Source organism: Populus trichocarpa, chromosome 13 (genome assembly GCF_000002775.5).
Source record: "Populus trichocarpa isolate Nisqually-1 chromosome 13, P.trichocarpa_v4.1, whole genome shotgun sequence".
Taxonomy (NCBI): Eukaryota; Viridiplantae; Streptophyta; class Magnoliopsida; order Malpighiales; family Salicaceae; genus Populus; species Populus trichocarpa.
In genome coordinates this window covers 13,086,573-13,101,571 of record NC_037297.2, presented here as the reverse complement: position 1 = coordinate 13,101,571, position 14,999 = coordinate 13,086,573, and the positions used below count along the sequence as shown (strand labels likewise).

The window sequence follows — 14,999 nt, the reverse complement described above, 5'->3', positions numbered from 1 at the left end:
TTGTAGATGACTAATAATCCTTATAGAAATATGATTATGGATATGATGAGAATGAATCAAGGTCATGTCGGTTAATGTCCAATAGTAGATGAAGAACCTAATACAGACGCAATAAGATTTTTTTGATCTTTTAAAAGATTCTGATGAACCATTATGGACTCGATAGAAATCACAGTAAATTATAAGCCGATGGACTCAATAGAAATCGATCGTATGGACTCTCTAACACTTAGCCGAGAACTTGCAGACGTCCCATAGTGTTTCAATCGTTGGGTGTTCGTAATCGTTCTTGAGCACTCAATCTCTGAAGTTCGCGACCTATTAGATTAAGGAGTGTAAGAACATACAACCCATTTTAATGAAAAATATGAACAACTCTCTACAAGAACTCCGTTAAATGATTATGGATATGAGATCACAGATGGACGGTACATGTGCACCTCCTTATTGGTCATGAGGACGACTAACCTCCTCCTCCTCCAACACCGCCTCTATTCTAATTTTATTATACTTGAATGTATAAATTTATAATAATTTTTTTATTTTTATATTAAGATAATTGATTTTTAAATATTTGAATTTTATATTAATTAAAATTTAAAATTATTTTCTATTTCTGTTCAATAGAATTTTTTAAAATATTTTTAAATTAGTATTGACGGGCTTACCGACAAAATAATTCTGTTTGTATATGTCAGAGTTGGAAATAAATTATTGTAAATGCCACTGCAACTGTTAAATCACCGATGAAATAATTCCATCAATATATTCCAGAGAGTCAGAAAAGAATTACTGTAAATGCCACTGCAACTCACCAATAGATTTACCTACGGTTATTCTGTCGGTGATATGCTAAATAATACCGAAGGATTGAAGCGGGAAAATTTTTGTTTTGGCTTGCATAATCCGTCTGTAAAACTATTGGTAAATTTATTATTGACAGACCAGAAATTACCGATGAATATTTTTTCGATGGATAGTTTTCGTCCGTGATTCCATCGGTAAAATAATCACAGATAAAATATTAGTGTAAATATCGATATAAATTTCTATTGATAAAACTATTAAATCTGGTAATGGTTTTGGACTATACATAAGAGATTAATTAATAATTATCAATTTTTTTAAAATCTTAGATATGTAGGGTTATTATAATACCTTCTATATTCTTTTAGCCATTCATCACGGAGCCCACCATAGTAGCTTTCACTTTAAATAGTATGAAAGATATTTTTTTAAGATGAAAAAAATATTTATTATATTTAAAAAATAAATTACATTAAAAAATATATTTAGTAAAATAATTTTAGTTATGGTTTTAAAAAATTAAGTTTTAAAAAATATATGTTTTGTTAAAATAACTATATAATAGATTTTTGTATATAAAATGAATAAAAAGTATATTTTCATGAATATCGTTTATTATACAAAATCAAAGTTTGAAACTCGGTGTAAAAAGCAAAAATTATTTAACTAATCAAATAATTTTTTTTTATAAACAAAAAAATATAAACTATCACAATACCAAGCATTATCTAACTTCTAACTTAAAACCACTTGATTTATTTATCAACAAATAGTGATAACATGGGACATAACTACGTATAATTAGCTGAAGATAGACAATAAGGATTATTATTATGTATAATAATTAATCATAACTATAAAAGTTATTTAAAAGTGAGATTTGAATCCAAGACTTTTATGTCTTTTAAGTCAAATTAATTCTTATCATTAACAGAACTCTAATAGCTTATCTGAAATCAAATCATACCCGTTGTTATTTAAGAATTTATCTTTTAATACAAATTCTTATCATTAACAGAACTCTAATAGCATTTGAAATCAAATCATTTGTTATTTAAGAATTTATCCTTTTAATATTTTTATTGTATACAACAGTTGCGAAATTAAGCCTTCTCCAAGGTTACAGCAAGTTTCACTCCTATAAATATGGCGAGATAACAGCATATATACTACTTAAAAATCAATGGAGTTGATTAATGAGGAAAGTGCTAGTGAGCTACTTCAAGCTCAAACTCATGTGTGGAATCATATATTCTACTTCATAAACTCCATGACTTTGAAATGTGCTGTTCAACTAGGCATACCAGATGTGATCCAAAAACATGGCAAACCCATGACCCTCTCTGAGCTTGTTTTCTGCCCTACCAATCCACCCATCAAAAGCTCAATATGTCCACCGCCTTATGCGTATTCTCGTGCACTCTGGTTTCTTTTCCCAGCAAAATCTTAATGACATTCACAACCAAGATGCCTATTCCCTTACCCAATCCACTCGTCTCCTACTCAAGGACAATCCCTGGAGTATGAGACCTCTTTTACTTGTGTTTCTCGACCCAGTTCTGACAAAACCATGGGATTGCTTGAGCACTTGGTTCCAAAATGATGATCGCAATGCATTTAGTGTTGCCCATGAAAATACATTTTGGGAGTACGCTGGCCAAGATCCAAGAATCAACAATCTCTTTAATGATGCCATGGCTAGAGATAGCATACTAGTTAGTAAGGTGGTTGTATGCAAATGTAAAGGCATCTTTGATGGGGTGAATTCTTTGGTGGATGTCGGGGGAGGCTTAGGAACTATGGCCAAGGGCATTGCTGAAGCATTTCCCCACATGGACTGCACCGTGTTTGATCTCCCCCATGTGGTTTCTGACTTGCAAGGCAGCAAAAATTTGAAGTATGTAGGGGGGGATATGTTCGAGGCAGTTCCTCCAGCAGACGCAATTTTACTCAAGGTAAATTAATTTTAACAGTATTCTTATACCACCACTATATATTAAATTTGCATATATATATATATACACGTCCATCCTTGGGCTTATATTTTGACACATATATAAACTATTCCATTCCTGACCTCTGCGAACACATGCATATGAAGATTTATATTCAAAGATGGACATCATCTCTAACCCAAAAATCTATACTACGGAGTTTCTATATACATGCATCTTATGTTTTCTATTTCCTTTAGGATTTTTTTTCCCGTCTTCATTTATTCATGCTACATATCTTATGGCAAATGAAAAACAGTGGATACTGCATGACTGGAGTGATGAAGACTGCGTGAAAATACTTAGACGATGCAAACAAGCAATTATGAGTACGGGACAGCAGAAAGCTGGGAAGGTGATAATTATAGATATGGTGAGAGAGAACCTGAATGGAGACGAGGGGTCAATTGAAACGCAGCTACTTTTTGATCTACAATTGATGGTGGGTTTTAGTGGCATGGAGAGAAATGAAAAGGAGTGGGCTAAGCTCTTCTTTGATGCTGGTTTCCTCAATTATAAGATACACCCTGTGCTAGGCACAAGAGCTCTCATTGAGCTTTATCCTTGATAAGATCTTAGTAATGTTTTGCTTTTGTTATGTTTAAGTGTGAAAATTCATGATATTATGGTTTTGTGAAAATTCATGATATTATGGTTTTGTCCAAAATAATGTTCATATGTAAAATAATAAAGTTGTTGTTGCTGCTGCTGCTACTGTTGTTGTCGTCGTCTCGTCATAATAAATTCTTTATCCTTAATATTTCATTGCTCCTCACTTAGCGCAACTAAGATCTTTACAATATATTTTTTAAGATTCCAACAACAACATCTTATTTAGACTCAATTATCTCTTAATAAAATTAAGTCTAAACTCTAGATTAGAAGAAAAAACAAAGTTCAGAAAGTACAGAGATAACTTTAAAAACTGAGGTGAGTAAGAATATATAAAATCAGGATAAACAATGCAAGAAACTCTTCATTCACCCTTTTTTTATAATGGATTTTGGAATTAAAACTGATAAAGAATTAATAATGATGATTACTAGAATTGATTTCCACCATTATTAACTTTGATTAACCGTCATAAAATCAAAATTAAACATTAATGTTTTGGCTTTAAATTTGATGAACTGAGTTGAAAAAACTAATACGATTTAAAGAAACTCTTCTTGAAGAAAACTAATTAGATTCATGGGCTGGATTGGACAAAAAAATAGGCTAGCAAAAAATAATTATTTATGAGCCAAAGAATTATTTTATAATAAACCCAAATTCAAGATCAAAATATGTTAGGAAAAAATAACCCAAAACCAAGACTGAGGACCTAAAACCTGGAACTAGGAGCTCGAGCCATAGCTTAGCTGATTTGATCACGCGTTTGTGGGTTAAACCTATACTACTTTGTTAAGACTCATTTATGACTCCTTAACATCCTTCTGTATAAACTAAAAAAAAAATATTTTTTCTTTCCTATGTTGCATAAAGGGTTTTTGGTTTTATAAAAACATGTCAACCAATAGTTCTGTGAGATCAATTTCTCATTCACCCATAACTTATTTTAATCATGTTAATGTTTCATATTAATGAAATTTTGTTGGACTCCACTTTTTAATAAAGATTTGACCTTAAAAGTGAGTGGACTCCATTTTTAATTTGACCTTAGATATGCCTTTTAATCATATTTTATTAAAACAAATTTCAACAATCCTTCATATGAATGAAAATTACCCGAGTAGTATAAAAGACTTGAAAATTGATAAAGAGATACTAATTTGGTTAGTATAAAAGACTTGAAAATTGATAAAGAGATACTAATTTGGTAGATCATCACATCAAGATAGGTTTCTTTTAATTTTGAATATTGTTTAGTGAAAAACTATTAGATTTACTCCATTAAATAGAGAACGCGATGTCTTAAACTTTCAACCTTTTGTGTAAACCAAGACAATAATATTCACATAGTTTTCTACCTAGATATTTACTTTGGTTCTCATTATTATGTTTATTTTGGCACTAAACAAATCCTGGATTTATGGATGTTTTACATAAATTTTCCTTCATTAAAGTTCTCAAAGAAATAACCACATTTCTCACTTATATATGTGATTTTTCATTAAGAGTATTCATTTATACTCTACTTGATAAACCAATATATAAAAATAAATAAGAGCACAACTCACCCTTTTATCACACTACAACTACTACCTATTTCATCATAAGAATAAGCAGGAAATAATAATTTTTTAATGCTACAGAAAATATTATATGACTTGGTTTTCTATTTGAACCTGGATTTTGAGATCTTTAATCAACTAGTTGTTGTCACCATCATTACACTCTTTTATTTTTAAATTTTTTAAACCAATACCCTTTGATGAATTATACATAAGATCTATCAATAAATCTTTGGTCAATGGGTTTGCAATATTTTACTTTGAATTTCCATAGTCAATGAAAATAATTTCATTTGATAACAAGTATTTAATTAATGGTATTATGTCAATGATGTATATGTCTAGATTGAGCATTATATATTGCTTCCAACTCAAGACTGGTTGTTGCAATGGACATAAATTACTGGCACTGATTTTGGCCAACATAGAATATCCCCTAAGCAATTTCAAAGCCTCTCGATTACCTCTTCACTTTTATCAAGAACAATAAACTTTGATCCCATCATGCATGTATCTTATGATACAATTTTTTTCTAAGAGGAGTTTTAGGACATAATTACTCCACCAAGTGTGAAGACATATCTGTTAGTGGATTTTGAAATTTTAGTATTAGATATCTAATATGCATCACTATACCCTTCTAGTACTCTAGGGTAACTAGCACAATAGTGTCCATAGTCTAATGTGTATCCCAAATATTTGAGTACCTTTTCTATTGCTTTTAAATGATTCATAATCAGATTATTGGTAAATTTTCTTAAAAAACAGAGTCATCAGTTGGTTGCTAGTTGTTGTGCTATATGTATGTGCCATTAGTGAAAATATCGATATTAAATACCAAAAAATAACCATTAGCTAGAAAAATGGTGTTAAGACTATATAGAGAAAGCACTTCATGCATAAAACATATTGCACGCATGAAAAGTTTGTGTGGACGACTTGGGAACTTAAAAATACATAAATGTTCAGACAAAATGAGGTAAGTAAGGATAGGGTCAGGGTCTGCAATTCAAGGTTTCTTACTATCTAGCTAGGGCTAAATAGCTATGATTTCTAGTTTTTTGACAAACCAAAATGGTTGGAATGCTGAAGTGTGCAATATACATGCTAGTTTTTTTTTTAATAAAAACATTGCACCATCATTTGCCACTTAAATTTTTTAAACAATCATTTTTGAAAGACTTATTCAGCACAAGTAAATAATGTTCAATTAAACGTTAAATTATCTACCATTCTATTGGATTTATGAAAATTTATCCCTTTATTCTTTGCTGCTATTGTTATACTTTTATTTGCAGCTTTAACAGTGGTATCAGAGCTTACTTCCTACAAGCTGAGAGGCAATTTTTTTTTTTTTGAGATAGAGAGCTAAACACAACAAGGTTGAGTGCTAACACAGTGAAAGTGAGTGCAAGTACTAGATAGTATGAGTGATTTATTTTAGGAAGATTACACTTTGCAGCTTGTTTACAATCTTCAGCTTCATTCACGATCTAATCTTTCACCTCTCTTTCCTCCCTTTCCCCTAGATCCATTGCATATGCAAGAATTATATAGGAACACCACAGGATGATTGTTTTCTCTTGAACAACAGATACATGATACTTGATCATGGGATTAAAATCACATGCTGACAGACACATAAGCCTGCATGTATCAGTTTATAACCTACAAGAAACAAATGCCAGTGATTGGTGGCTTGTTTTAGACTTCGACAAGACTAATAATACCTTGTATGAAGCTATTACGTCACCTTTTCCGCTTAATGAACTTCACAAAAGCCATCATGCGTTGAGTAAGTCATCAAATCTGGGGATGCCCTTGGCAATCATTTCCTTTCAAACCCCAGTGTTAGTTAGTGGTATTTGATAGTGTAGTAGTGATTGTTTTTTAAAGTGTTTTTCATTCGGAAATGTATTAAAATAATATTTTTTTTATTTTGTAAAAATTATTTTTAATATTAGCACATTAAAACCATTAAAAAATATAAAAAATATATATTTAAATTTTGTCTAACCCTATTTAAAATACAATATCAAACGAGGGTTTAAACAAGCCTCTTTACAAGAGTGGTGTAACTAAAGGTGTCTGGAATTAAGCCTCATAAATCATTTCACTAAAAACTTGTATCGTATCCATTTATTATAATATTATTTTTATTTTTATCATGTGAAATAAAATATTAATTTACATAGAAAAATGAAAATATTAATTAAGAAACATGATCAATTTTGAACCAACACATAATTCGCCAAAAATGATAAATTATCAACAAATAAATCCTTATTATTCTGAATTTAATCTAAAGTCAATGTTGAATTTATTAAGAGAAACAAATAGTTATTACATTAACTCTATTTTAGTATTATATATTATCTATCCTCAAGCCTCAATTATTATAGAAAAAATTGATTATTATCGTTATTTTTACCATAATCATTATTTTTCTACACTGATTTTTAATAAATAAAAAAGCTAAAATCATGGAAAAAAATCATTAAGTATTGTAATAATATTGATATTAAGAAAACAATAAATCATTGAAAAGGAAAGGTATTAAGAAAAATTGGGTTGGACGCACACTAGGTCTGTATAGAAAAAGGCTTGTGCTGGAAAAGCATGGCCCAATAATATTAAAAAAAAAAGAAAAGAAAAATCAGTTAGGTGGTTTACCTTCAAAGCCCATTTCGAGCTAATTTTAAGGAGGAAATTAAAAGAAGAAGCCTAAAACACCCCTGCAACTCTCAATTGCCTAAATAGTGTTTGACACTGCGGTCGGAAAACGCTTTAAAAAAATATATTTTTTATTTATTTTTTTCTTTACATCAAATTAATATGTTTTTGATGTTTTCAGATCATTTTAATGTGCTAATGTCAAAAATTGTTTTTTAAAAATAAAAAAAATATTATTTTAATGTGTTTTAGAATGAAAAACATTTTGAAAAGTAACCGCTACCACATCCCAAACATCTAAGTATAAATGTAATTTTTCTGGAATTATCCATGGAAAAAACCACCATAATGAACGTTTTTTTTTGGGATTAAAAATACTTTTTTTTTCTCAAAGTTATTATTGGCCACTTGGTTTTTCCGTGTTTTGAACTTTAATCATCTAACTTAGAACTTTAACTCTTAATTGTAAATTATAAGAAATTGATTATTAATTTAGCTATAAAATATACAATTGAAAAAAAAAATAACAATCAAAATAAAATAAAAAAGCAATGAACAATATGTGAATAATAAAACAATGAATGAGTGGTGAAATGTTTCTTAATGCACAACAAATAAACATGAATTTCCTATTTTTTTAGGCTTTTTTTAAGATTAAATTTAGATAATCCAAAATTCTTATACGATAGATAAATATTAATTAGCTCATAATTATTGATTTTTTATTTGAATATGATCAAGCACATCTTATAAGATTTCATTCTTCAAATTTTCTACCTCCGAAATATAAAAAACACATGCGCTGTGTCTCAATAAGATAAAATAAATCAAAAAATAATTCAAATAAAATCAAATTTCCCCGCAAAATGAAAAATCAAAACCTCTTCCTCTCTCGAATCTCGATGGAGAAAGGCTTGATATCAGTGGACCGATTCACCAAGTCAAGCCAAGCATACTTCTTGACTCACTTACACACGGACCACACTCAAGGCTTGACCTCAAAATGGGGAAAAGGTCCTCTCTTTTGCTCTAAACTAACCGCTAAGCTCTTACCTTTCAAGTTCCCTGATTTCAACCTTTCTCTACTTCGCGTTGTCGATCTCCACATCTAGCATTCTTTTTCTCTTATTTCTCCGACCATCGGATCTCAAATCACCGCTCATGTCATGGCTCTCGACACCCACCATTGCCCTGGTAAGCCAATTTGTTTATGTTTTCTTTTTTATCCCGGAACCCACCGGCCGAGTTCGCTTGCTTATTCAATCGCAATGCATGAGATATTTTGGGAATCGATTTCGGAAAAAGAAATCATTACCTTCAGGAAATCACTTTTTGGATGGTTGACTATGGAGATTTGATGGGATTGAACTATAACAGGAGGGGTCATGTTTTTGTTTCGCGGGGAGTTTGGATGCTTGATGTATACGGGGGATTTTCAATGGGAAGTTGATAGCAAGAGGGCAAAGGATGCGAGGAGCAGGCTACTTAATGTTCTCAAGAATGAGACGGTTGATGTTCTTTACTTGGATAATACGTATTGTAATCCGTCTTATGATTTTCCCACTCGAGAAGTTGCTGCTCAACAGGTAGGATTTACATACTTCTTATTCACATAGCAGTTCTTTCTTTGAGTGTTTTTTGGTAGGTGTTGACGATTAATGTGCATTGCTGAGAATGGATACCGGTTAATAAAGATGAAGCATGGATAAAGAGCTAAATATTGTTGGTGATGAAAATGAGAAAATATAGTGAGCAATTGATTAGTATTCGTGTCTTAGGAATAGTCATGAAAGTAGGTAGATTTATTTTGAGTTTATGGTTTTAGCGGAGATTACAGTGTTTCAAAATAGGAAACAGATCAGTTATACAACTTTTCTTACTAGTTAAATTACTTGGTAATGACAGGTTGTTGATATCATTGCTTCTCATCTGGAGCATGACATCGTTATTGGGATTGATACTTTGGGGAAAGAAGAGCTTCTAATTCACATTTCACGTGTGCTTAACATAAAGGTACAATCATCGTTGATGTTGATGGAAAATTCTAATCTTCTATATGCGTGGATTAGGAAGGAAGTGTTTCTGTAAACCACAGAACAAAGTTCTTAGCTCAGTTACCATGACTGTTTATTGTTTTTATTATAATTCTAGGGCACCCATATTTTCTTATCGTTTTACAAGAAAGTAGTTGTTGAATGAAATTTAGTGAGCTACTTGCAAATTACATTTACGAACTATTTTTGGTTCATGTTTGTTTTAGCTTTAATTTCCTTTCCTTCTTTGAAGATTTGGTTGTGGCTAGAGCGTTTACAAACCATGCATCTTCTTGGATTCCATGACACATTCACAACTAAAAATTCTCTAACAAGAGTCCGAGCAGTTCCTTGTTACAGTCTCAGCGTTGAAACTTTAGAGGGATTAAACACAATGCGGCCAACAATAGGAATCATGCCATCTGGTCTTCCATGGGTGCTGAAACATGTTAAAGGAGATGACAATCTTTTCGGTTCTCTCTTAACTTCTCGTTACAAAAAAAAACAGCCGTCTGATAAGTTGGACGGTAATTTAGCATATGCAGAAAGGTATCACCAGTACATGTTTTCAGTTCCTTACTCTGATCACTTATGCTTTGCAGAGTCCAACCAACTAACATGAAAGTTATTGTGTCTTCATCATCTTGTTATGTTGACCCACTTTATTACTTCAGTCGCCTTTATGGTGTAAACCAACCACCAAAGAGGTTCGTCTACAAGAATTAAACGAAAAAGGGAGGCAAAAAAGAAGTTGTTGTATCTTATTTTGAAAGTGGTAATTCTCCCAAGGCAGGAAGGAAAAAAAGCAGGCCAGTAGGAGTGGATTATAAAAGAGTTAATGTAAGCAGAGCGAGCGCATCAAGAAGAGTGCGCTGTGGAGCCAAAATTGTGGAAAGTGACTGTTCAGATTAAAAGTGTTAACTTTTGTAATTGGGTGAGCCAAAAAGATACTTGTAGAAATACTTGTTGGGTGAGCCAAAAAAATACTTGTAGAAATACTTGCAATCGAGCATATATCTGTAGAATTCTGGTATGGGTATCACGAGAGTTGCTGGAAATGATAATTTGCCCTGTTTTCAGTATCTAGAGTTTTACTGTGCAGTAGTTGATGAACTTCATCATGAATTATCAAATACGAGGAGTCCATATCTGAATCTTATTTAGAATGAAAATCACAATCTAGTTTTTCAAGCAGCACATACCAAAATATCTGTGTTCATTGCAATTCTTGTTTCTAATGGATTTTTCCAATTATCTTGATGGGACATGTGGTTGATGTACTTAAGAAACCGAACAAGTGGGATACATTGATCCAAATCTTCAGGTATTTTGTTAATGCAAAACTTATGGGATTTTGTATGCTTGTGCACCCCTTATAGAGATTTAAACTCTCTCAATTAACATCATGATCAAGACACTAACTATGAGACTTTCAGTGCAGGCATTCACCAAGCTTTATAAGTGCTTTGCCTCATCTCATTCTGCATGTTGAACTTTACATTATAAGCTGAAAATGTTCATTAGTAGTGTCATGTATTGAAGATCAAAAAATGGGTTGTAGCCTTATTGGGTCCCCTGTTAAGGTGACTTTGGTTTGACTGCAAAGTCACTACTTCTTACGTTGGACAGTTGGCCAGAACTCAACACACGGTCCACCCTTGAAATGATGCCAAGAAAAATGGCCTCATAAGTTTGAATTGGTGGTGATTTTGTGTCATGTTGCAAAAACGTGTGAGAAATTTGTGGAATTCTACGTAATTTTCTTAGGAAAACTCAAAACTTCTGCTACTTTTTTGGTCATGTTGAGCTGATGGTATCCTAGTTGTTTTCTGTCAATGCTGGCTCCAGCTATTTGAATGTGGCTATTGTGCATGCTAGTGCACTTACTCATGTGTGATCCTCTATTGTTTGCACTTGTTCATGTTACTGATTCCCTAGTTTCTTTGCTTAACTTTTGTCCTCTCAGTTGCTGTTTTGGCACTAAAAAACCTTAGATGCTAAAGGATGCAAATGCAACCACATACCCGGACCACCGTTTTTACTCTTACATGTCCATGGTAATCCATGTAGCCATGATACTCTGCCATTTATGGTGTAACATAGTTGATCTTTACACCATGTAATGGTAAAAAAATTCGAGAAAAATCGTAGATTAGGAAATATAATGCCAAAGAAAATAAAAAAATTGTACAACTAACCAGGACTTTACCTTCACAATGACCTAAATAAGGGTTTCCTGCAAAGCCTGCCATACTAAAAGATTGAAGTATACTCACATGGAGTGGTCATTGAGCACTATTATATATTATTCATCAGAATCAAAGCGACTGCCTTGTTTGAGACGTGCCGATGCTACTGACTAGCCTCCTCAGTTTCTAGAATCAAGTCATACTTTTCTTTCTTGTTTGTTGTATGTGACTGAGATATCATGACTACAAATTATGGTTACTTGCATAATGTTCACATGGATAAAAATTTCACACTCATTTTCTGCAGGAGAAATGCCATCAATGAAGCCGAGGAGTATGACAGCAAATTGTGTAACTAACAAAGTTCAGAACAGACTAAGGGAGGAGGTGAGCGTTTAGGTTTTTAAAAATCACTTTTCCATACTCCCCTCTTCCTAGCATTTACTTTTGAGCTTGTGCTGGTGCGTGCATACACTTTCCAAGCATGCATATAATAATAAATTGTGTTGAATAATTTCTCGAGTGAATTTAGAATCTTCTATTGTCTGTAATTTTTTCATGTCCTCTTCAAGCATCATGTATCTATTGTTCAAAAGAAAACAACTATCATGGATATTAGGTTTGGTGTTTCAGTATAATTTTTGCATCTGTGGATAAACATTTCAGATCCGTTTTCTACAAGCATAATGCTATGCATCTAGAGGAAAGAAGAAAAAGAAGGCGAGATATCAAGATCATAAGTGGCTTGTTTTTCAATGTTAGTTATACCACTTTTATAAGTGGCTTGTTTCAGGCAGGGAGAGTTTTGGAAGCAAAAGAGCTTTTCAAGGATATACGTGCCCAAAGCCATTTCCCAGATTTAATGACCTACTCAACTTTGCTTGATGGCTTAAGAAAACAAGGGTATCTTGATCAAGCGTTGGGACTATTTCATGACATGCAAAAAAGTTACTTGAAGTCTCATGATTTGGTGATCTATGATATCATAATCATTGCCATGTGCAGATCTAGGAAGCTTAAAGATGCATCGGAGTTGTTTTCGGAACTCAGTCAAAGGGTTGCAGCCTGATGCTCGGGTTTTGACTTTAGTAATGAATGGACTTTGTAGAGAGGGATTGCTAGATGAAGCATACAAAGCTTTCAGACTAATGAAAGAGGATGGCCGCCCACCAGATAATTGTTCTTATAATGTTTTTATCCGAGGATTTCTCCAGCACAAGGATCTAAGGGCAGGGCAACTTATCAATGAGATGAAATGCCGAGGATTCTCAGCAGATGTGCAAACAACAAAGTTGGTGGTAGATGATGATCAAGCCACCAATCACTTGCTTTTCTTTTGCGTGGTTGTTAGTTACGTGTTTGGGGACTAGCATTTGATTCTTGTGGATTATAAATCGATACATGCGGATTTATGAGTCTGTCAACATGTGTTATGATAGATTTAATTGATGAAAGCTATTCTAGTTTTCTCTTCATCATCCGAATCAAGACGCCGCTTCTTCAACCAAATAAGAATATTGGTAGATTATTTGTGAATCATTTCTTCATTCCATGGTTATTTTTCATGGTGCATTTCTGCATGGAATGCTACCCCTTCATCTTTTTTCTTCTTGGTTTTTGGATCTTTTGTTCTGTTCATTTGGAAGTAAAGATGATGTAGTTGTTTGAAAGAAATGTTAATATAATTGCTTGTTATATATATTTATACTAAACTGAATTATATGAGAATTTTATATAGAAAAATAACATATGTTTATAGAAAGGCTCACATGATGATTGTTTAAGTGATTCTTAGATTTAAGATCACTAAATCATCTTATATAAAAAATGTTATGCTATGATCCTGTTACATGTTATCTTAATCGGGGTAATGAAAGGGAAGATATGAGGTATAACATGAACCATATGAAGGTATTTGAGTGATCAAGAGAAGATTCATCATTCTAGATGAATTTGAGAAAATGTTTCATCTATTCTCAAGAAATCCTTGGCCAAGATAGAATGAGATTTGAAAAAAGTTTCAAAATTTAATCAAACGATCAATGACTATTATGTAGAGAACAAACATGATTTAACATGACAGACATACTCCATGCTTTAATGTTAAATCAGAACATTATTGATGAAAATATATTAATTACACTAGGAAATCGGTCACTGAAAGGTTAAGTCAAACTACTGATGATTTTTCTAATATTGAGGGGATCATGACATGTTGTTAGATGATATACCTAATCTTTAAATATAAATTAATCAATTGTTGAATTGATAATAAATTAAATTGTTTCACTTATTCAATTCTATTTAATTAGAATTATAATTTATATTTGGGCCAACATAGTAGAAACCTAATGAGTCATACACATTAAAAACCATTAGTCAGAAATTAAACTGTGATGATTTAATTAAGTATGACTTAATTAAAATATATTTTAGAAATTAAGAATTAGAATATAATTAATACAGAGATTATATTTTTAGATTTAGAGAAAAACAAGTAAGGACTTGATTGATTAAATTTTTAAAATTATCCTTAAATAATATATGTATATTATTTAAGGGGAAAATAGAGATTTTGTCATTTATAGGGTTTTTAGAATTCCTTGTAAATATAAAGCTAGGCCTATTATTTTGTAATTAAAAAAAGGAGCGGTTGTCTGTTAGACATAAAAACTACGTAAATACAATAATAGAGCTAGTTCTCTAGACATAAAAATCCCTCTCTTCTAAATAGGAATTTATGAGATTTGTCACGGGTGGTTCGAGTGAATTATCTTTGAAGACCGGACAATTGAACGACTTCTGGTTTGCAACAACTCAGTCTTTAAGAAATTGTTCAAACCCGAAGAAAATCAGATTTCAGGTAATAAATCTCTAAAAAACTTTAGATCTATCTAAATAGATTCTAGGAATTCCCGAATAATTTTATTTTATAATTTTTGTTGCGTGTATAATATTCAAAAAACCAATAGTTGTATCAGAACCATCATTAGACAATAGAAGTTGTTGATTGCATGTTTTAATTGTTGTTGATATTAATTTCAAATTAATTTTATGTGAACAAAATTGATTTTTTCCTTTTGATTTTGTTTTCAAAAACAATTTGATTATTGTTCCGGTAAATTTTTC

General features: G+C 31.8%; 1 protein-coding gene, 1 long non-coding RNA gene and 1 pseudogene across 2 annotated transcripts in view; all 3 read left to right on the top strand.

Annotated features, from left to right (window-relative positions):
* LOC18104550 (uncharacterized) overlaps window positions 1-13,582 on the top strand; it is a 64,706-nt gene extending 51,124 nt beyond the window's left edge. The window contains exon 4 of the long non-coding RNA XR_008057092.1: window positions 12,490-13,582. This is a non-coding gene — a long non-coding RNA (uncharacterized LOC18104550). The remainder of the gene's footprint in view (window positions 1-12,489) is intronic.
* On the top strand, window positions 1,953-3,508 carry LOC18104545 (trans-resveratrol di-O-methyltransferase). The gene is given in 3 exon segments (XM_006376328.3): window positions 1,953-2,161; window positions 2,163-2,762; window positions 3,061-3,508. Coding segments are annotated over 3 exon segments (1,080 nt in total). The 5' UTR covers window positions 1,953-1,990; the 3' UTR covers window positions 3,370-3,508.
* Window positions 8,514-13,417, top strand: LOC112323820 (uncharacterized; annotated as a pseudogene).
* Window positions 13,583-14,999: the final 1,417 nt, after the last annotated feature.